At 43.0% G+C, this 21193-nt stretch overlaps 2 protein-coding genes across 2 annotated transcripts; both read left to right on the top strand.

The window, feature by feature from the left end:
- The first annotated feature begins 7321 nt into the window (after window positions 1-7321).
- LOC134454000 (AT-rich interactive domain-containing protein 1A-like) lies at window positions 7322-12224 on the top strand. Its single transcript, XM_063204742.1, has 5 exons — window positions 7322-7368; window positions 8392-8505; window positions 9527-9643; window positions 10944-11060; window positions 12078-12224. The coding sequence occupies exons 1-5, from the start codon at window positions 7322-7324 to the stop codon at window positions 12205-12207; spliced, it is 525 nt and encodes a 174-aa protein (XP_063060812.1). The 3' UTR covers window positions 12208-12224.
- A 6746-nt stretch (window positions 12225-18970) lies between these two features.
- On the top strand, window positions 18971-20853 carry LOC134453999 (protein NLRC3-like). Its single transcript, XM_063204741.1, has one exon. It carries the CDS (start codon window positions 18988-18990, stop codon window positions 20851-20853), a length of 1866 nt encoding a protein of 621 aa, XP_063060811.1. The 5' UTR covers window positions 18971-18987.
- Window positions 20854-21193: the final 340 nt, after the last annotated feature.

Below are 21193 nucleotides of genomic sequence, written 5' to 3'. Positions count from 1 at the left end.
ATGACATACAGGAGGTTGCTCATGTAACAGATGGCTTAATTGAAAAAAGAAGTCAACATCACACCGAAGGACAGACAGATCGTCACTGGACCACATAAACTAACCCCCCAAGCATCCACACTTTATCTGCATCTGACGATATCCCCACCCCTACATTCAGGAACAATTTTTTGAACTAGGATTATTTACTGTTTTGTAGATTTGTTATGCTCAGGCGTGTGTGTGTGTGTGTGTGTGTGTGTGTGTGAGGGGGGGGAGAGAGAGAGAGAGAGAGGGAGAGAGAGAGAGGGAGGGAGAGAGAGAGTATCTAGAGAGAGAGAGAGGGGGGGAGAGGGAGGGAGAGAGAGAGAGGGAGGGAGAGAGAGAGAGAGGGGAGAAGGGTAGGGAGAGAGAGGGGAGAAGGGTAGGGAGAGAGAGAGAGAGAGAGAGAGAGAGAGAGAGAGAGAGAGAGCTGAGTGCCTTGGACTGAATGTATGTAAGAGTGTGCTATAAGCTTATGTGGTTGAATAACATAGTCCTTACAGGAGTAACACATCAATAACGAGGACTAACCAGCCAGCTCAGCAACAAGAACAGTGCAAAAACATGCCTGACATATAAAAAAATATATATAAAAATATGCCTAAACTTCAGGAATCTTGTAATTTTTCTGGAGGAAAAGGAGCTGGTCGACATGCTGAGGAGTTAGGCAGCTCCTCTGAGCGCAAACAATGTCTCCAGCTGTTGAAAAAACCCGTTCAGATGGGACACTGGTCCCCGGTATGCAAAGGTATTCCTTTGCCAGGCCTGACAAAAGAGGGAAATCCTCTGCATGCACCTGCCACCATCTCAGTGGATTTTCTGAAAGAGAAATAGCTGGCACTTTCCTGTAGGTGGCGACCTCTTCCTCTGCCCTTTCAGATGTTGTTCTCTTCTCTGGTGGAGTCGCTGGTGTGTAGGCTGACCCCAGTAAAGCCATCAGAGCAGAGTCTTTGGGCCTCTTGGGTGGAGTTGGTCCAAGTGCAGGTGCAGCGTCGGTTGAACCATGAGGGTCCTCTTGCTCTAGTGTAGTGTTCTGATGTAGAAAAATATTAGACAAGAGAATAATACACAAATTAACTTGAATTCAAGTCAAGTCAAGTCAAGTTTGTTTTATTGTCAATTTCTTTACATAGAAAGAATTTGAAATTACGTTTCTTGCTTTCCCATGCAGACATAGACTAATCTAGGTAAGGACATAGACAGTATAGACATAGACAGTACTCATACATGGACATAAGACAGTATGGACATAGACAGTGCTCATACAGACATTTAAAGTGCAAGACTGGACAACAGAAGACTTGTAGAGAATATACATTAAGAGGAGGTATTTGTTGTGCTTTTTCTAAAAGTCCTTTATAGCGTTCTGACATAGTAATAGTAGCATTTGAAGAAAAATTAAATATTAAAATAGGTTCATTCAATTCATTCTTTTGCATCCCAATAAAAAAAATAGTATAAATTTTCAAATGGGCACCCTATATTATCTGCAAACCTACATCGGATGATGGGTTTTGATGAGCAGCTTCAGAGGTCAATTTCAGGAAGACAGCCTCACGTGCCTCATCAGACAGGAATGGTAGGGTCTTGAAACGAGGGTCCAAGGATGACGCTACGCACAGGGTCTCCTTCAGGTCTTCATATCTATATAGAGGGACACATATCATTTTAGATAGATGGATAGATAGATTAAACATGCATCCATTAGGCTACATAGCAGGGTAGGCCTATAGTAAATGCAGGAACAGTCATGCAAGCACTATTATGAATACAATACAATCTAAAATCACTGATCTATTCTATGTAAGAAGATGAGAATAAAATCAGAGATACATTTATTCAAAAACAACACACGTCAGTGCTGCTACTGCTACACAACCAGTCATGTTAAATACAGTATAGATGATAATAAATTAAATGAATAAGTGTACATACCTTGAACTCAAGTTCTGGTGGACAGCAGTTTTGAGCTCCTTAATGATGGCCGTGTCTTCAGCAGTGCATGCCATCTGATTAAGTAGTTGAAATTGTAGTGGGGCAACCATTGACATGGATGGGGACTCCTCCTCAGATATGGCGAGGGTGGCGGTCTTCATGGGTCCAAGGCATCTAACCACGTCCTCGGCAGTGGTGATGTCCGTCTCAGTCAATGTGCAGAGGTCACTCTCCCTCCTGTGGATGTCGGGGGACATCAGCGCTGCTGAGATTGCTGGAGGAAGCGGCCCAACATTTCCAGTGAGCTATTCCATCGGGTGCTGACATCCATCACGAGTTTGTGTTGCGGCAGTTGAAGTAGCTGTTGCTTTTCCTTCAAGTTGTGGCTCGCAGTGGTACTTAGATGGAAGAACGCAACAATCCACCTTACCCTCCCCAGTAGGCGTGCGATAGCAGGGGTTTTAAGTCCTGCTTGGGCTGCCAGGTTGAGGAGGTGGGCGAAGCAGCCCATGTGAAAACGACCCATCAGTTGCACCGCTCTAACTATGTTCGCTGCATTATCCGTGACGATAGCGGGGTTTTTATCTGAGATTTCCCTCTCCTCTATGGCTTCAGCGAGCAGGTCTGCTAGATTGGCTGCAGTGTGGCTCGTCTCAACTGCCCTGGTCTGAAGTACGCTCGAGGCCAGTCTCCACTCCTCGTCGGTGTGATGACAAGTGATTGTTAAGTAGGACACCGTATTTCTCGAGGTCCAGGAATCACAGGTTAACGCCACCCTCTCGGCAAGTTGAAGTGAATGCAGAAGGGCATCTTTGGTTTTCCCATACATTTGTGGGATGACCGTTTCGCTGAGATGTCTCCGACTGGGCACAACATACCGTGGTTCTAGCCTCTTCATGAGTGGTCTAAATCCCGCATTTTCCACCACGCTGTAGGGTTGGAGGTCTTTCGTAATAAATATACCAATTCCCTCGGTGATCAATAAGGAACGCGTAGAATTCGAAGGGAATTTCACCTTAAATGCCTTTTCAAGTGCGGTTTGGTTCGATGAGGTAGGTTTAGCCAGGTCGCCGTGGTGCCTGGCTATGTGGTTTCGGAGATTGGTAGTATTGCCACTATATGGTACATCTCGCCGACACAGTTTGCACACCGCGTTTGTTTTGTCCAACTCATCTTTGTCCTTGTAGCTTTTGAATCCAAAATGTTTCCAAACATCTGCCTTCAATCCAGGTGGTGTTTTTAGAGATGCTGCTGATTCAGCCATTTTGCCGCCTTAAGTTTCGATTTTGTTTTCCCGGCAAACGCTTTATAGCCTAGTATTCCTCCGCGTAAAAGAAAATAGTGCCACTCGCCTGGAGAAGATAGATCCACACATTTTTGGATCGATATCGTGTTTTTGAGCGTGAATCGATATTGGATCGTGGATCGATTTTTTGAACACAGCCCTACCTTTTACCCCTCGCTGGTCATTAGGCAAACCTAGGCAATTGCCCAAGGCCCCCACCAAATCTGTCCTCCAGAGGCTTCCCAACTGTCACACCAGTTGCGGTGAACACACACATAAATAGGCTTGATCTTTACTTGTGACTTATATAAAGCAATGGAAGATATATATGAGACAAAACACTAAACTATCACCAAAACGCATAATTTCATATCTATGTAATGACTTTTAGGGCCACATATTTATATTTGGCCTAGGGCCCCAAAATGGCTAGATCTGCCCCTGTGCTGACCATAGGACCAGACCTGGCCAGAGATTAGTTGTCACAATGTCAGGCGGCCTCTGTACCATTCAACTTGCATTCTTCAATCCTGGTCACAATCTAAGAGTTTTACTCTCAACTATTGTGATTTATTGCACAATGTTATCTATTTCATTCCACAGTTACTTTTCCAAAATATATATTTAGTTTTGGACATGCTGTTTTCGAACCAAGTCTTTATTTGGCAAAACTCTAAAACACAGGAGTCTGCATGAAAGGGTTAAATAAACATAAATAAACCAATGAAATCCTGTGAGGACGCATGGCCCATTCTTGCATTGTAATTTCTTCTGCTCCAAATAGCATGTAGTCCGAGTATGGACGCTCTCTGTCATCACCCACTACAGATTGTCTGTAGGACCGAGGTCCGGACTCTGAGTGGGCCACTACAGTATATTTGTTTTAGTACTCTTGAAGAACTTTTGGACTACTTTGTTTTTGTGTGATCCAGCCCCATTCAGCTTAAGAGACCCCCTTCTCCAGTGCCTAGCTGTGTGTCCATGAAAAGTGACCAATCCATGGATAAGCCTCTTCGCTTTGGAGCAGATGTTCCTGCTGGTCAGAGGTGGGTATCAGACTGACATTCACACAGGAAATAAACTGACCACTACAGTTTCACCAGGTTGAGCTAATAGGACTAGATAGTACAATCCCTTAACTAGTCAGCATTGGTAAACGGCAATGGCTAGAGGGGTAAACCCTTCACTGGGGTCTTCAGGTTGGCACCTTCATTGTTGTTTCGTTGATAGGCCCACGACTCCTCTAAAAGGCTCAATGGCAATGCCTGGCATACCAGATGTGCCCCCTTACTCTGCTTTTACCCCTCGGTGGTCATTAGGCAAACCTAGGCAATTGCCCAGGGCCCCCACCAAATCTGTCCTCCAGAGGGGTCCCAACTATCACACCAGTTGCGGTGAACACACACACAAATAGGCTTGATCTTTACTTGTGACTTATATAAAGTAATGGAAGATATATATGAGACAAAACACTAAAATATCATGAAAAACACATACTTTTATATCTATGTAATGACTTTTTAGGGCCACATATTTATATTTGGCCTAGGGCCCCAAAATGGCTAGATCTGCCCCTGTGCAGACCATAGGACCAGATCTGGCCAGAGATTAGTTGTCTCAATGTCAGGGGGGCTCTGTACCATTCAACTTGCATTCTCCAATCCTGGGCCCAATCTAAGAGTTTTACTCCCCAATATTGTAATTTATTTAACAATGTTATCTATTTCATTCCACAGTTACTTTTCCAAAATATATATTAAGTTTTGGACACGCTGTTGTTGAATCAGGTCTTTATTTGGCAAAACCCTAAAAAGCAGGACTCAGCATGACAGGGTTAAAAGGTACACTGTGCAGGAAATGGTCATAAAAGGTACTTCAACTATGCTGCTTATTGAAACTGGGTTGCCAAATTTGATCTTTTCATGAAAGTTTACCAAGTAATGAACAAATATTTTCTAGTATGGTCCAAGTACAGTCATTTTTGCAGCTAAAAATACAGTTAGGGCCATAAATATTTGGACATCTGCACAATTTTCATGTTTTTGGTGCTGTACACCATCCCAATGGATTTGAAATGAAACAAACAAGATGTACATTAACAGCAGACTTTCAGCTTTAATATGGGGGTGTTTGCGTCCAAATCGAGTAAACTGTGAAGGAATTATGTCATTTTCTATCAGTGCTACCCCATTTATAAGGGACCAAAAGTAATTGGACAGTCTAGTATTTATACATCAAACTTTCAATTTGTAATTATTTGGTTGCAAATACTTTCCAGTCAGTTACAGCCTGTAATTTGCAATCCATAGACATCAATAGACACTGGGTTTTATCCCTGGTGGTGCTATGGTGAGCTCTCTATTGCAACAGTCTTCAGTTCCTGCTTATTCTTAGGGTGTTTTCCCTTCAGTTTTGCCTCCAGCAAGTGAAATGCTTGCTCAACCGTACTCAGGTGAGGTGATTGACTGGGGCATTGAATAATATTCCACTTTTTTGGGGTAGAAATGGCTAGTGGCGTTCAGATGAAGCTTTGGGTCATTGTCCATCTGCACTGTGAAGCATTGTCCAATGAGTTCAGAACCATTAGGTTTCATATGACATGATAATATAGCCTGAAAATCTTCAGAATTCATCCTGTGGCTTTTGTCGGTAGTCCTCATCATCAATAAATACAAGGGGATAATCGTATTGACAGATATGCATGTCCACACCATGACACTACCACCACCATGATTCACTGATTGGGTGGTATGCTTTGAATCATGAGCAGTTCCTTCCCTTCTCTATACCCATTTCTTCCCATTACCCTTGTACAAGATGATTTTTGTCTCCTCTGTCCATAGGATGTAACTCAAGACCTATACAGTCTTTTTAAGACGTTGTTTGGCAAAGCCAAATCTGGTATTGCTATTTCTGATGCAATCAATAATTTACATCTTTTAGTGAACCATCTGTATTTCCTATGGTGAAGTGTTTCTGAATGGTCTTGATCTTTTTCTTGATTGTTGCCTTGGACATGTCTCCACCGTTCACCTGGACACTGTTCTACATCTGGCCAGCTGTTGGGAGATGGGTTTTTGTTCACCAGATACAGAATATTGTCTGTCATCCACAGCATTTGTCTTCCATGTTGCCGGGAAATTTGGTGTTGCTCCGGTATTTCTTTATTCCAACATTCTGAACTCTTGAATTAATCATATTCAATGTTTCGCCATCTCTCAAATGGGTTTGTTTAGCTTTTTTTCCACCTTATGATGGCTTGCATCACTGATGGTGACAGATGGACTTTGGATCTCATGGATATTCCGTAAAAATATATGGAAATGCAAATGGAACACTTCAAATGAACTCTAAGACCTTGTATTGACATCTTGGTGATGGTGTAGTATGGGAATAGCACACATCTGACTGGAAAATAGCTGAGAAGCCTACTGTCCAATTACTTTTGATCCCTTGAAAAGTGGGCAACACACACAAAAAACGTTGCTATTTCATTCCTGTTTATGCGATATGGATTTTAACACCTTCACATTAACGCTGAGAGTCTACAGTTAATGCACAGCTTGTTTGTTTTATTGCAAGTCCATTGTGGTGGGGTATAGGGTGGAAAAGGATGATAACTGTGTTGCTGTCCAAATATTTCTGGCCCTAACTGTAGCTATTTCTGGAAATTCAAAATGGCGGACCATGGCGAAGATCCCCCTTTTCATGTATGAAAAGTGCAATTTTTCCAGTGATATTGAATACTTAGAATTTGATGGTGGTGGTGGTAAGTATTCATGAAAAAGGTAACAATAGTGAATGGGTATAATGAATTCTGGAAATAAATTACTAAAAATCTTACACAGTGTACCTTTAAATAAACATAAATAAACCAATGAAATCCTGTGAGGACGTTTGGCCCATTCTTGCATTGTAAATTCTTCTGTTCCAAATAGCATGTAGTTCGAGTGTGATTTTGGTTTTAGTACTCTTGAAGAACTTTTGGACTACTTTGTTTTTGTGTGATCCAGCCCCATTCAGCTTAAGAGACCCCCTTCTCCAGTGCCTAGCTGTGTGTCCATGAAAAGTGACCAATCCATGGATAAGCCTCTTCGCTTTGGAGCAGATGTTCCTGCTGGTCAGAGGTGGGTATCAGACTGACATTCACACAGGAAATAAACTGACCACTACAGTTTCACCAGGTTGAGCTAATAGGACTAGATAGTACAATCCCTTAACTAGTCAGCATTGGTAAACAGTTATGGCTAGAGGGGTAAACCCTTCACTGTGGTCTTCTGGTGGGCACCTTCATTATTGTTTCGTTGATAGGCCATTGACTCCTCTAAACGGCTCAATGGCAACGCCTGGCATACCAGATGTGCCCCCTTACGCTGCTTTTACCCCTCGGTGGTCATTAGGCAAACCTAGGCAATTGCCCAGGGCCCCCACCAAATCTGTCCTCCAGAGGGGCCCCAACTGTCACACCAGTTGCGGTGAACACACACATAAATAAGCTTGATCTTTACTTGTGACTTATATAAAGCAATGGAAGATATATATGAGACAAAACACTAAACTATCACCAAAACACATAATTTTATATATAGGCCTATGTAATGACTTTAAGGGCCACATATTTATATTGGGCCTAGGGCCCCAAAATGGCTAGATCTGCCCCTGTGCTGACCATAGGACCAGATCTGGCCAGAGATTAGTTGTCACAATGTCAGGCGGCTTCTTTACTATTCAACTTGCATTCTCCAATCCCGGGCCCAACCTAAGAGTTTTATTCCCCAATATTGTAATTCATTGCACAATGTTGTCTATTTCATTCCTCAGTTACTTTTCCAAAATATATATTTATGTTTGGACATGCTGCTTTTGAACCAAGTCTTTATTTGGCAAAACTCTAAAACACAGGAGTCTGCATGAAAGGGTTAAATAAACATAAATAAACCAATGAAATCCTGTGAGGATGCATGGCCCATTCTTGCATTGTAATTTCTTCTGCTCCAAATAGCATGTAGTCCGAGTATGGATGCTCTCTGTCATCACCCACTACAGATTGTCTGTAGGACCGAGGTCCGGACTCTGAGTGGGCCACTACAGTATATTTGTTTTAGTACTCTTGAAGAACTTTTGGACTTCTTTGTTTTTGTGTGATCCAGCCCCATGCAGCTTAAGAGACCCCCTTCTCCAGTGCCAAGCTGTGTGTCCATGAGGAGTGACCAGTCCATGGAGCAGCCTCTTCGCTTTGGAGCAGATGCTCCTGCTGGCCAGAGGTGGGTATGAGTCTGACATACACACGGGAAATACACTCACCACTACGGTTACACCAGGTTGAGCTTATAGGACTAGATAGTACAATCCCTTAACTAGTCAGCATTGGTAAACAGTTATGGCTAGAGGGGTAAACCCTTCACTGTGGTCTTCTGGTGGGCACCTTCATTATTGTTTCGTTGATGGGCCCATAACTCCTCTAAAGGGCTCAATGGCAACACCTGGCATACCAGATGTGCCCCCTAACGCTGCTTTTACCCCTCGCTGGTCATTAGGCAACCTAGGCAATTGCCCAGGGCCCCCACCAAATCTGTCCTCCAGAGGGGCCCCAACTGTCACACCAGTTGCGGTGAACACACACATAAATAAGCTTGATCTTTACTTGTGACTTATATAAAGCAATGGAAGATATATATGAGACAAAACACTAAACTATCACCAAAACACATAATTTTATATATAGGCCTATGTAATGACTTTAGGGGCACATATTTATATTTGGCCTATGGCCCCAAAATGTCTAGATCTGCCCCTGTGATGACCATAGGACCAGATCTGGCCAGAGATTAGTTGTCACAATGTCAGGCGGCCTCTTTACCATTCAACTTGCATTCTCCAATCCCGGGCCCAACCTAAGAGTTTTACTCCCCAATATTGTAATTTATTGCACAATGTTATCTATTTCATTCCACAGTTACTTTTCCAAAATATATATTTATTTTTGGACATGCTGCTTTTGAACCAAGTCTTTATTTGGCAAAACTCTAAAACACAGGAGTCTGCATGAAAGGGTTAAATAAACATAAATAAACCAATGAAATCCTGTGAGGACGCATGGCCCATTCTTGCATTGTAATTTCTTCTGCTCCAAATAGCATGTAGTCCGAGTATGGATGCTCTCTGTCATCACCCACTACAGATTGTCTGTAGGACCGAGGTCCGGACTCTGAGTGGGCCACTACAGTATATTTGTTTTAGTACTCTTGAAGAACTTTTGGACTACTTTGTTTTCGTGTGATCCAGCCCCATGCAGCTTAAGAGACCCCCTTCTCCAGTGCCGAGCTGTGTGTCCATGAAGAGTGACCAGTCCATGGAGCAGCCTCTTCGCTTTGGAGCAGGAGATGTTCCTGCTGGTCAGAGGTGGGTATCAGTCTGACATTCACACAGGAAATGAACTGACCACTACAGTTTCACCAGGTTGAGCTAATAGGACTAGATATTACAATCCCTTAACTACTCAGCATTGGTAAACAGTTATGGCTAGAGGGGTTAACCCTTCACTGTGGTCTTCTGTTGGGCACCTTCATTATTGTTTCGTTGATAGGCCCATGACTCCTCTAATCGGCTCAATGGCAACGCCTGGCATACCAGATGTGCCCCCTTACGCTGCTTTTACCCCTCGCTGGTCATTAGGCAACCTAGGCAATTGCCCAAGGCCCCCACCACATCTGTCCTCCAGAGGGGGCCCAACTGTCACACCAGTTGCGGTGAACACACACATAAATAGACTTGATCTTAACTTGTCACTTATATAAAGTGATGGAAGATATATGAGAGACAAAACACTAACATATCACCAAAACACATAATTGTATGTCTATGTAATTACTTTTTAGGGCCACATATTTATATTTGGCCTAGGGCCTCAAAATGGCTAGATCTGCCCCTGTGATGACCATAGGACCAGCTCTGGCCAGAGATTAGTCGTCAAAATGTCAGGCGGCCTCTGTACCATTCAACTCGCATTCTCCAATCCTGGGCACAATCTAAGAGTTTTACTCCCCAATTTTGTAATTTATTGCACTATGGTATCTATTTCATTTCACAGTTACTTTTCGAACATATATATTAAGTTTTGGACATGCTGTTGTTGAATCAGGTCTTTATTTGGCAAAACCCTAAAAAGCAGGACTCAGCATGACAGGGTTAAAAGGACACTGTGCAGGAAACGGTCAAAAAAAGTACTGCAGCTATGCTTCTCATTGAAACTGGGTTGCCAAATTTTATCTTTTCATGAAAGTTTACCAAGTAATGAACAAATATTTTCTAGTATGGCCCAAGTAAAGTCATTTTTGTAGCTAAAAATAGCTATTTATGGAAATTCAAAATGGCGGACCATGGAGAAGATCCCCCTCTTCATGTATGAAAAGTGCAATTTTTCCAGTCATATTGAATACTTAGAATTTGATGGTGGTGGTAAGTATTCATGAAACAGGTAACATTAGTGAATGGGTATTATGAATTCTGGAAATAAATTACTAAACATCTTACACAGTGTACCTTTAAATAAGCATAAATAAGCCAATGAAATTCTGTGAGGACGTTTGGCCCATTCTTGCATTGTATTTTTTTCTGTTCCAATTAGCATGTAGTTCGAGTGTGATTTTGGTTTTAGTACTCTTGAAGAACTTTTGGACTACTTTGTTTTTGTGTGATCCAGCCCCATTCAGCTTAAGAGACCCCCTTCTCCAGTGCCTAGCTGTGTGTCCATGAAAAGTGACCAATCCATGGATAAGCCTCTTCGCTTTGGAGCAGGAGATGTTCCTGCTGGTCAGAGGTGGGTATCAGACTGACATTCACACAGGAAATAAACTGACCACTACAGTTTCACCAGGTTGAGCTAATAGGACTAGATAGTACAATCCCTTATCTAGTTAGCAATGGTAAACAGTTATGGCTAGAGGGGTAAACCCTTCACTGGGGTCTTCAGGTTGGCACCTTCATTGTTGTTTCGTTGATAGGCCCACGACTCCTCTAAAAGGCTCAATGGCAATGCCTGGCATACCAGATGTGCCCCCTTACTCTGCTTTTACCCCTCGGTGGTCATTAGGCAAACCTAGGCAATTGCCCAGGGCCCCCACCAAATCTGTCCTCCAGAGGGGCCCCAACTGTCACACCAGTTGCGGTGAACACACACAGAAATAGGCTTGATCTTTACTTGTGACTCATATAAAGTTATGGAAGATATATGTGAGACAAAACACTAAACTATCACCAAAACACATAATTTGATATCTATGTAATGACTTTTAGGGCCACATATTTATATTTGGCCTAGGGCCCCAAAATGGCTAGATCTGCCCCTGGACAGACCATAGGACCAGATCTGGCAAGAGATTAGTTGTCACAATGTCAGGCGGCCTCTTTACCATTCAACTTGCATTCTCGAATCCTGGGCACAATCTAAGAGTTTTACTCTCCACTATTGTGATTTATTGCACAATGTTGTCTATTTCATTCCACAGTTACTTTTCCAAAATATATATTAAGTTTTGGACTTGCTGTTGATGAACCAGGTCTTTATTTGGCAAAACTCTAAAACACATGAGTCTGCATGAAAGTGTTAAATGAACATCAATAAACCAATGAAATCCTGTGAGGACACATGGCCCATTCTTGCATTGTAATTTCTTCTGCTCCAAATAGCATGTAGTCCGAGAATGGATGCTCTCTGTCATCAGCCACTACATATTGTTTGTAGGATTGAGGTCCGGACTCTGAGTGGGCCAGTACAGGATTTTGGTTTTAGTACTCTTGAAGAACTTTTGGACTACTTTGTTTTTGTGTGATCCAGCCCCATGCAGCTTAAGAGACCCCCTTCTCCAGTGCCTAGCTGTGTGTCCATGAAAAGTGACCAATCCATGGATAAGCCTCTTCGCTTTGGAGCAGATGTTCCTGCTGGTCAGAGGTGGGTATCAGACTGACATTCACACAGGAAATAAACTGACCACTACAGTTTCACCAGGTTGAGCTAATAGGACTAGATATTACAATCCCTTAACTACTCAGCATTGGTAAACAGTTATGGCTAGAGGGGTAAACCCTTCACTGTGGTCTTCTGGTGGGCACCTGCATTATTGTTTCGTTGATAGGCCCATGACTCCTCTAAAAGGCTCAATGGCAACGCCTGGCATACCAGATGTGCCCCCTTACTCTACTTTTACCCCTTGGTGGTCATTAGGCAAACCTAGGCAATTGCCCAGGGCCCCCACCACATCTGTCCTCCAGAGGGGGCCCAACTGTCACACCAGTTGCGGTGAACACACACATAAATAGGCTTGATCTTTACTTGTGACTTATATAAAGCAATGGAAGATATATATGAGACAAAACACTAAACTATCACCAAAACACATAATTTTATATATAGGCCTATGTAATGACTTTAGGGGCACATATTTATATTTGGCCTATGGCCCCAAAATGTCTAGATCTGCCCCTGTGATGACCATAGGACCAGATCTGGCCAGAGATTAGTTGTCACAATGTCAGGCGGCCTCTTTACCATTCAACTTGCATTCTCCAATCCTGGGCACAATCTAAGAGTTTTTTACTCCCCACTATTGTAATTTATTGCACAATGTTATCTATTTCATTCCACGGTTACTTTTCCAACATATATATTAAGTTTTGGACATGCTGTTGTTGAACCAGGTCTTTATTTGGCAAAACCCTAAAAAACAGGACTCTACATGAAAGGGTTAAAGGGACACTGTGCAGGAAATGGTCAAAAAAGATACTGCAGCTACGCTTCTCATTGGAACTGGGTTGCCAAATTTGATTTTTTCATGAAAGTTTACCAAGTAATAAACAAATATTTTGTAGTATGGCCCAAGTAAAGTCATTTTTGTAGCTAAAAATAGCTATTTATGGAAATTCAAAATGGCGGACCATGGAGAAGATCCCCCTCTTCATGTATGAAAAGTGCAATTTTTCCAGTCATATTGAATCTTACACAGTGTACCTTTTAATAAGCATAAATAAACCAATGAAATCCTGTGAGGACGTTTGGCCCATTCTTGCATTGTATTTTTTTCTGTTCCAATTAGCATGTAGTCCGAGTGTGATTTTGGTTTTAGTACTCTTGAAGAACTTTTGGACTTCTTTGTTTTTGTGTGATCCAGCCCCATGCAGCTTAAGAGACCCCCTTCTCCAGTGCCTAGCTGTGTTTCCATGAAGAGTGACCAGTCCATGGATAAGCCTCTTCGCTTTGGAGCAGGAGATGTTCCTGCTGGTCAGAGGTGGGTATCAGACTGACATTCACACAGGAAATAAACTGACCATTACAGTTCCACCAGGTTCAACTAATAGGACTAGATAGTACAATCCCTTAACTAGTCAGCATTGGTAAACAGTTATGGCTAGAGGGGTAAACCCTTCACTGTGGTCTTCTGGTGGGCACCTTCATTATTGTTTCGTTGATAGGCCCATGACTCCTCTAAAGGGCTCAATGGCAACCTCTGGCATACCAGATGTGCCCCCTTACTCTGCTTTTACCCCTCGTGGTCATTGGGCAAACCTAGGCAATTGCCCAGTGCCCCCACTAAATGTGTCCTCCAGAGGGGGCCCAACTGTCACACCAGTTGCAATGAACACACACACAATAATACTGTAGGTTTGATCTTAATTTGTCCCTTACATGTATTTTAAGTAATTTCTATTTCATTCCACAGTTACGTTTTCCAACACATTGCTTAATTGTTGTATGCATTCATTTCAGAGAGCAATGACAAAACAGACTGATTTTCAACTAGAACTGAAATTGAAACAGCGTACGTTTAACTGTCAGGAAATTGTATTTTGGGGGGAAAGTGTGAGAGACCTCAAACTTTTGACCAGTAGTGTGTATTATTTAAATGAAAATGATATATATTTATTATTGTACTTGTGTTTTATGTAACATCAATTCTTGTCCTGGGAGTAGAGATGAAAACTAGCCTTGTGGCTAACGGCTGGCTCAATTACTGTATATGTTTTGCATCATCCCTGTTAACCATTTCATCTTCACGCAGCAGTATTAAAAGTCCCACGCGAATGCCTAACCCACGTCTTCCAATCAGGGGTGATGGGAGTACATGCTACTTCCATAGAAACATAGTCAGAAATGAAAATACCAACAAAAATTGCTTTGCTCATATCATGAAAGAAAGGAAACAAGTTTCAACCTTTACAATTGTACTTTACTTATGCTTTATGTTACAACAATTCTTGTCCAGGGAGTAGAGATGAAAACTAGCCTTGTGGCTACGATCTGGCTTAATTACTGTATATGTTGTGCATCGTCCCTGTAAACCATTTCATGACTGGCGATCGCATTCACCATTTGCTGAATAAGCTTAACTACATTATAACGACATTGTCAAGACATTACCAAGAGTCTTAAGTAGGTTAAGTAGCAGATTAAGACATGGTCACCTTTGGTGACGATACGCTTATAATTATTACTTGTTTTTTTTGCACCTTTCAGGAAACCCAAGGCTGCTTTATAAAAAGGAGATGGGCCTACATAGTTAGGAAAAGGGGAGCATGGAAGGGTTATGGACCACAGGCCTCAATTAAGAGATGTGACTTTTTGAGAGGTGCTTTTTGACCGTAGCGAGAGTGGGGGCTTGGTGGATGTTAGGTAGACTGTTCCAAAGGGTGGGGGCAGCAACACAGAAAGCTTGTGTCACCAAAGATCCATAACCTGGACCGGGGAATGATAAGCAGGCACCTTGATTGGGAGTTGAGCTGGAGAAGATCAGAGAGGTACAGGGGAGCAAGAGCATGGAGTAGTAAGATTTAGTAATTAATGTGTGACTTCACCGGGAGCCAGTGAAGCTGCTTGAGTGTGGGGGTAATGTGTTGCCACCTCTTTGAGTCTGTGAGGACCTGGCACCTGAGTTTTGGACATGCTGTTGTCGGTTTAGTTGGAAAACTACTAAAACACACCCTCCGCACGAAAGGACGTTTGGCCCATTCATGCATTGTAAATTATTCTGATCCAAATAGCACGTAGGCCAAGTATGGACCCTCACTGTCAGCACCCACTCCACATTCTCCATAGGATTGAGGTCTGGACTCTGTACCAGCCACTCCAGGATTTTGGTTTTAGCATTCTTGAAGAACATTGGGACTAATTTGTGTGTGTGTGTGTGTGTTTGTTTGTGTGTGTGTGTGTGTGTGTGTGTGTGTGTGTGTGTGTGTGTGTGTGTGTGTGTGTGTGTGTGTGTGTGTGTGTGTGTGTGTGTGCGTGCGTGTATGCGTGTGTGTGCGTGTGTCATCCAGCCCCATGCAGCATAAGAGACCCCCCTCTCCAGTGCCGAGCTGTGTGTCCATGAAGAGTGACCAGTCCAAGGCGCTGAACTTTGGAGGAGATGTTCCTACTGGTCAGAGGTGGGTATCAGTCTGACATTCACACAGGAAACACACTCACCACTGTCCAGGCAAACCAGACTGTAACATTAACAACTTAGTAATCAACAAGATTTTTACAAGCTTATCAATTGCATATATGTCATGCACATGCATAATGCCTCACACATGTTATAGCTTTGTCTATAATGTGTGTGTGAATGTGTCTGTGTGCATGAGCATTTAATTCAGTGTTTAAATGAGCATTCGGTAACATTTTACTTAAAGCCAACATTATAAGCACATTTATAACAAATTATAATGCACATTATAATTACTTACAACGTATTATGACTACACTCATAATGCTTCATGATGCTTTATATTAACAGTTATGAATAACTATGAATCTAGCTTATAATGCTTTATAAATCCAAGGGTGTCATGAGTGCTCATGACTGGCTATAAACTACAGGCTGCCTGATGGGGCTTATAGTACATTATGAGTACCTATACCCCTCTATGCACAGACCTGGATGATAAACTGTCATAAGGGCTCATACGATGCTATAATGTTTCATGTGAGATCATAAGTCGTCAATATGTGCTCTAAGTAAAGTGAAGTTCATATGGATGCATCTATAATGCACTGTATAATGCACATCTATAATGCATCATAATGTACTATAAGCCCCATCAGGCAGCCTGTAGTTTATATCCAGTCATGAGCACTCATAATACCCTTGGATTTATAAAGTATTATAAGCTAGATTCATGGTTATTCATTACTGTTAACATAAAGCATCATGAAACATCATCGATGTAGTCGTAATGTGTTGTAAGTAATTATAATGTGCATTATAATTTGTTATAAATGCGCTCATAATGTGCTATAGATATGGGCTTCATAGAAAGTGTTACCGATCATTCTTTTTTTTTTGCTCTATTGGTATGGACTGACCCTACGTTGATGATGATGTGGTTGGGAGAGGTTACATGACGTCCACAAACAATAATCCAGGTGCCAGACATCAGTGTGAGATAGTTTTAGAGAGTGGTATGCATACTGGTAAAGGCTATATATACAGTATATTAGGTTTGGGTCTGTATACTGGCTATATATACAGTATATTAGGTGTAGATCTGCATATTAGGCTATATATACAGTATATTACATTGCCCAAACAGTGGTCCCAGCAATCACATCCATCATGAACTCCTCACTCTCCTCCGGCACTGTCCCCTCCGCCTTCAAACAAGCAAGGGTGACACCACTACTGAAGAAGCCTACACTGAACCCTGCTCATGTCAAAAACTACAGACCTGTCTCACTGCTTCCCTTCCTATCCAAGACGCTAGAAAGGGCAGTTGCAAAGCAAGTCACCAACTTCCTAAACCAGAACGGATTACTGAACCCAAAACAATCTGGTTTCAGAAGTGGACATTCAACTGAAACTGCGTTACTCTCAGTGACTGAAGCTCTAAGGACTGCAAGAACGGAAGGACTATCCTCGGTCCTCATCCTACTAGACCTGTCTGCAGCCTTTGACACAGTCAACCACAAGATCCTCCTGAGGATACTCACAGCCATGGGAATCACAGGCGTTGTCCACTCATGGTTCAACTCCTACCTCTCTGGACGCACCTTCAGTGTGTCATGGCAAGGGAAACTGTCTACGACTCACACCCTCTCCACAGGCGTACCCCAAGGATCAGTGCTGGGACCCCTTCTGTTTGCAATATACACCTCCTCCCTGGGACGTGTCATTCAAACACATGGGTTCTCCTACCACTGCTATGCTGATGACACCCAGATGTACCTGTCGTTCCGTCCAGAGGACACCATGGTTTCGGAACGCATCTCTGCCTGCCTCACCGATTTGTCAACATGGATGAAGGACCACCACCTACAGCTGAACCTGGCCAAGACAGAGCTCCTGGTGATCCCAGCTAAAGAGTAGCTCAGTCACAACATCAACCTCAAGATAGGCTCCACCATCGTGACCCCAAACAAAGTCGCCAAAAACCTTGGCGTCATGATTGATGATGAGCTGTCATGCTCCAACTACATCAACTCGGTCACCCGGACCTGTCAACTACAGATGTCCAAAGTACGGAATATCAGACCTGTGCTGACACAATATTCTACACAGCGACTGGTCCAGGCCACGGTCCTGTGGCGCGTTGACTACTGCAACTCACTCATGACAGGTCTACCTGCTTGTGCGCTAAAGCCTCTGCAGATGATCCAGAATGCGGCGGCACGGTTGATATTCAATCAACCCAAAAGGACCCATGTTACTCCTCTATTTATTGAGTTGCACTGGTTACCGATCGCCGCCCGGATCAAGCACAAGGCATTGACCCTTGCCTACAAAACCATCACAGGAACGGCCCCAGCTTATCTGAAGGACCTACTAACGCCTTATGTTACTGGAAGAGAACTGCGCTCATCCAGCACAAGCCGTCTGGCTCTGCCATCCAGTCGCTCTAGGTACTCCCAGTCAAGATTGTTCTCCATTGTGGTACCCAAGTGGTGGAACGGTCTCCCAGAGGCAGCAAGACTAAGCACATCTCTTGCAGCCTTCAAGAAACAACTTAAGACATTCCTCTTTCGAGAGAATCTACTAGACTAATGCTTGAACTGGCCTTGCCCCAGGGCAGACTCCTGACATGATGTTTAGTTTAGTTTGTGTGTGTGTGTTTGTGTGTGTGTGTACTCGTTATTTACTCTATAAAAAATAAATAAATAAAAACTAACCCCTCTTTGCAACTGCACTTGTTGTTCTGTATATCTCCTGTGCACTTTGTATTTGCTTGTGATGTTGGCTTGATTATGTCCTCTTTTGAAAGTCGCTTTGGTTATAAAGCGTCTGCCAAATGCAATGTAATGTAATGTAATATTCGGTATAGGTCTGCATATTAGGCTGTATATACAGTATATTAGCTGTGGGTCTGCATATTAGGCTATATTTGAAGGGTTTCATTGCAAAGCGGTGTATCCACCATTTTTGACTTTTGCATTTTATTATTGGAAATGACTGTTCAGAGGTCTGATCACCTTTGTGTGAATTCTTGCCATTCAAATATTTTGGGAACATACTTTCTAAGCCTATATAAAATCCATTTTACAATGCAATGCAATGGAATGCTCAATACAAAATGTCAATTTCCCAACATTCTACAAAATGGAGATACACCGTTTTGCAAATAAACCCTTCATATACAGTATATTAGGTGTGTAGGCTACAAACTCGAGCTAATACAGTAAGCAGACCATTTTCCCACACTGGCAGAGGTTTTATGACATAATAAATAATTTGTTTGTTTTTTGTCTTTCTGCACACTGTTTCCATCCTGAACCATTTAGTATGGAGATGCAACAGGCCCACAAATCACACCTGCTGGAGAGGTCCAAGTGTCTGATGGAGGGACTCACACATCAGGGAAACTCCACACTGCTCAGGAAGGTCTACACAGACCTCTACATCACGGCGGGAGGAAGAGGAGATGTCAATGAAGAACATGAGGTCAGACAGATAGAGAGGGCATCCTGGAGAGAAGCTGCACAAGACAGGCCAATCAAGTGCAGTGAAATCTTGAATAACTTATCTCAACAACTCAGTCAGTTATCTTATCAAGTCAAGGCCTCATCTAAACAAGCCAAACAGATATCTGAGCAAGTCAAACCTATTGGAATAGTGCTTACAAAGGGAGTGGCTGGCATAGGAAAAACCGTCTCTGTGCAGAAGTTCATTCTTGACTGGGCTGAAGGCACGTCCAATCAGGATGTCGACTTCATACTTCCTCTTCCTTTCCGAGAGCTGAACCTGATGAAGGAGAAAACCATCAGTCTAATTGATCTCATTAGGCACTTTTTCTCAGATGTGAAGGATCCAATAGTCTTCACTAGTTTAGAGAACAGAGTCATGTTCATCTTTGATGGTCTGGATGAGTGTCGACTTCCTCTAGATTTTCGCTCCAACCCAAAGTGCTGTGATGTGACAGAGTCAGTCCCAGTGGATGTGCTCCTAACAAACCTCATCCAGGGCAATCTGCTTCCGTTTGCTCTCCTCTGGATCACCACCCGACCAGCAGCAGCCAATCAGATCCCTCCAAAGTGTGTGAACCAGGTGACAGAAATAAGGGGATTTAACGACCCACAGAAGGAAGAGTACTTCAGGAAGAAGCTCAATGATAAGAAAATAGCCAGCAGAATCATCGCTCACCTGAAGTCATGCAGGAGCCTCTTCATCATGTGCCACATTCCAGTCTTCAGCTGGATTTTAGCTACAGTAGTAGAGAAAACATCAGATGGATCAGGGAGTGTAGAGATGTCAAGGACGCTCACTCAAATGTACATACACTTCCTGATCATTCAGGTCAGAATTAAAAATACCAAATACACTGAGCTGGAACAGAGAGACGAAGAGATGATTTTCAAACTGGGCAAACTGGCTTTCCAACAGCTGGAGAGGGGAAATCTGATCTTCTATGAGGGAGACCTAAGGCAGTGTGGCATTGATGTCACAGAAGCATCCGTCTACTCAGGAGTGTGTACTCAGATCTTCAGAGAGGAGGCTGGACTGTACCAGGGGAAAGTGTTCAGCTTTGTGCATCTCAGTATTCAGGAGTTTCTGGCAGCGTTATATGTGTTCCTCTGCTTCATTAACGGAGAAAGAAACATGTCTGACCAACAGCAAACCTCTGAGCTCTCTGCTCTGTTCAGGGTGGCAACACTTCATGACCTACACAAGACTGCAGTGGATCTGGCGTTGCAGAGTAGGAATGGACACCTGGACCTTTTCCTTCGCTTCCTCCTGGGCCTCTCACTGGAGTCCAATCAGAAGTTCTTAAACCTTCTGATGACAGAGACCAAAAGCCAATCACAAAGCTCAGAGCAAACAGTCCAGTTAGTCAAAAAGAAGATTAGAGGTCAGAGGGAGACAGACAGAAATGTCAACCTGTTCTACTGTCTGAATGAGTTGAATCAGCATGCTGTAGTGGAGCACGCTGACAGAAGCTCAGGAACTCTGTCTGTAGAGATGCTCTTACCAGGACAGTGGAAGACTGGGAAGTTTGTGTTTCAGACATCTTTAGAGTATCTGGATGGGTTTGACCTGCAGAAGTACATACAGACACCAGAGATGGATCAGACTGAACTCCTCAGCCCAGATGACGTCCTCCAGAAGCTGATACCATCGGATGTGTTCACATCATCCACCTCAGTAATGTGAGTCTGTCTGTCTGTCTGTCTGTCTGTCTGTCTGTCTGTCTGTCTCTCCATCTTTCTCTCTCTCTCTCTCTCTCTCGCGCTCTCTCTCTCTCTCTCTCTCTCTCTCTCTCTCTCTCTCTCTCTCTCTCTCTCTCTCTCTCTCTATCTATATATCTATCTATCTATCTATCTATCTATCTATCTATCTATCTATCTATCTATCTATCGTAAATCCTCTAATAGTGGCCTGTATTCCATTAGTGGCCGGGTCTCTAACATTGGCCGGTCTCGCTGTTGGCGGAGAGGCCTAAAATTAGAATCAATGATGGTTTTCTGTATACGGGTATCTCACGTTGTTCTCA

This window comes from Engraulis encrasicolus, chromosome 8 (assembly GCF_034702125.1).
Source record: "Engraulis encrasicolus isolate BLACKSEA-1 chromosome 8, IST_EnEncr_1.0, whole genome shotgun sequence".
In the NCBI taxonomy this organism is placed as follows: Eukaryota; Metazoa; Chordata; class Actinopteri; order Clupeiformes; family Engraulidae; genus Engraulis; species Engraulis encrasicolus.
This window is presented reverse-complemented; position numbering and strand designations above follow the sequence as displayed.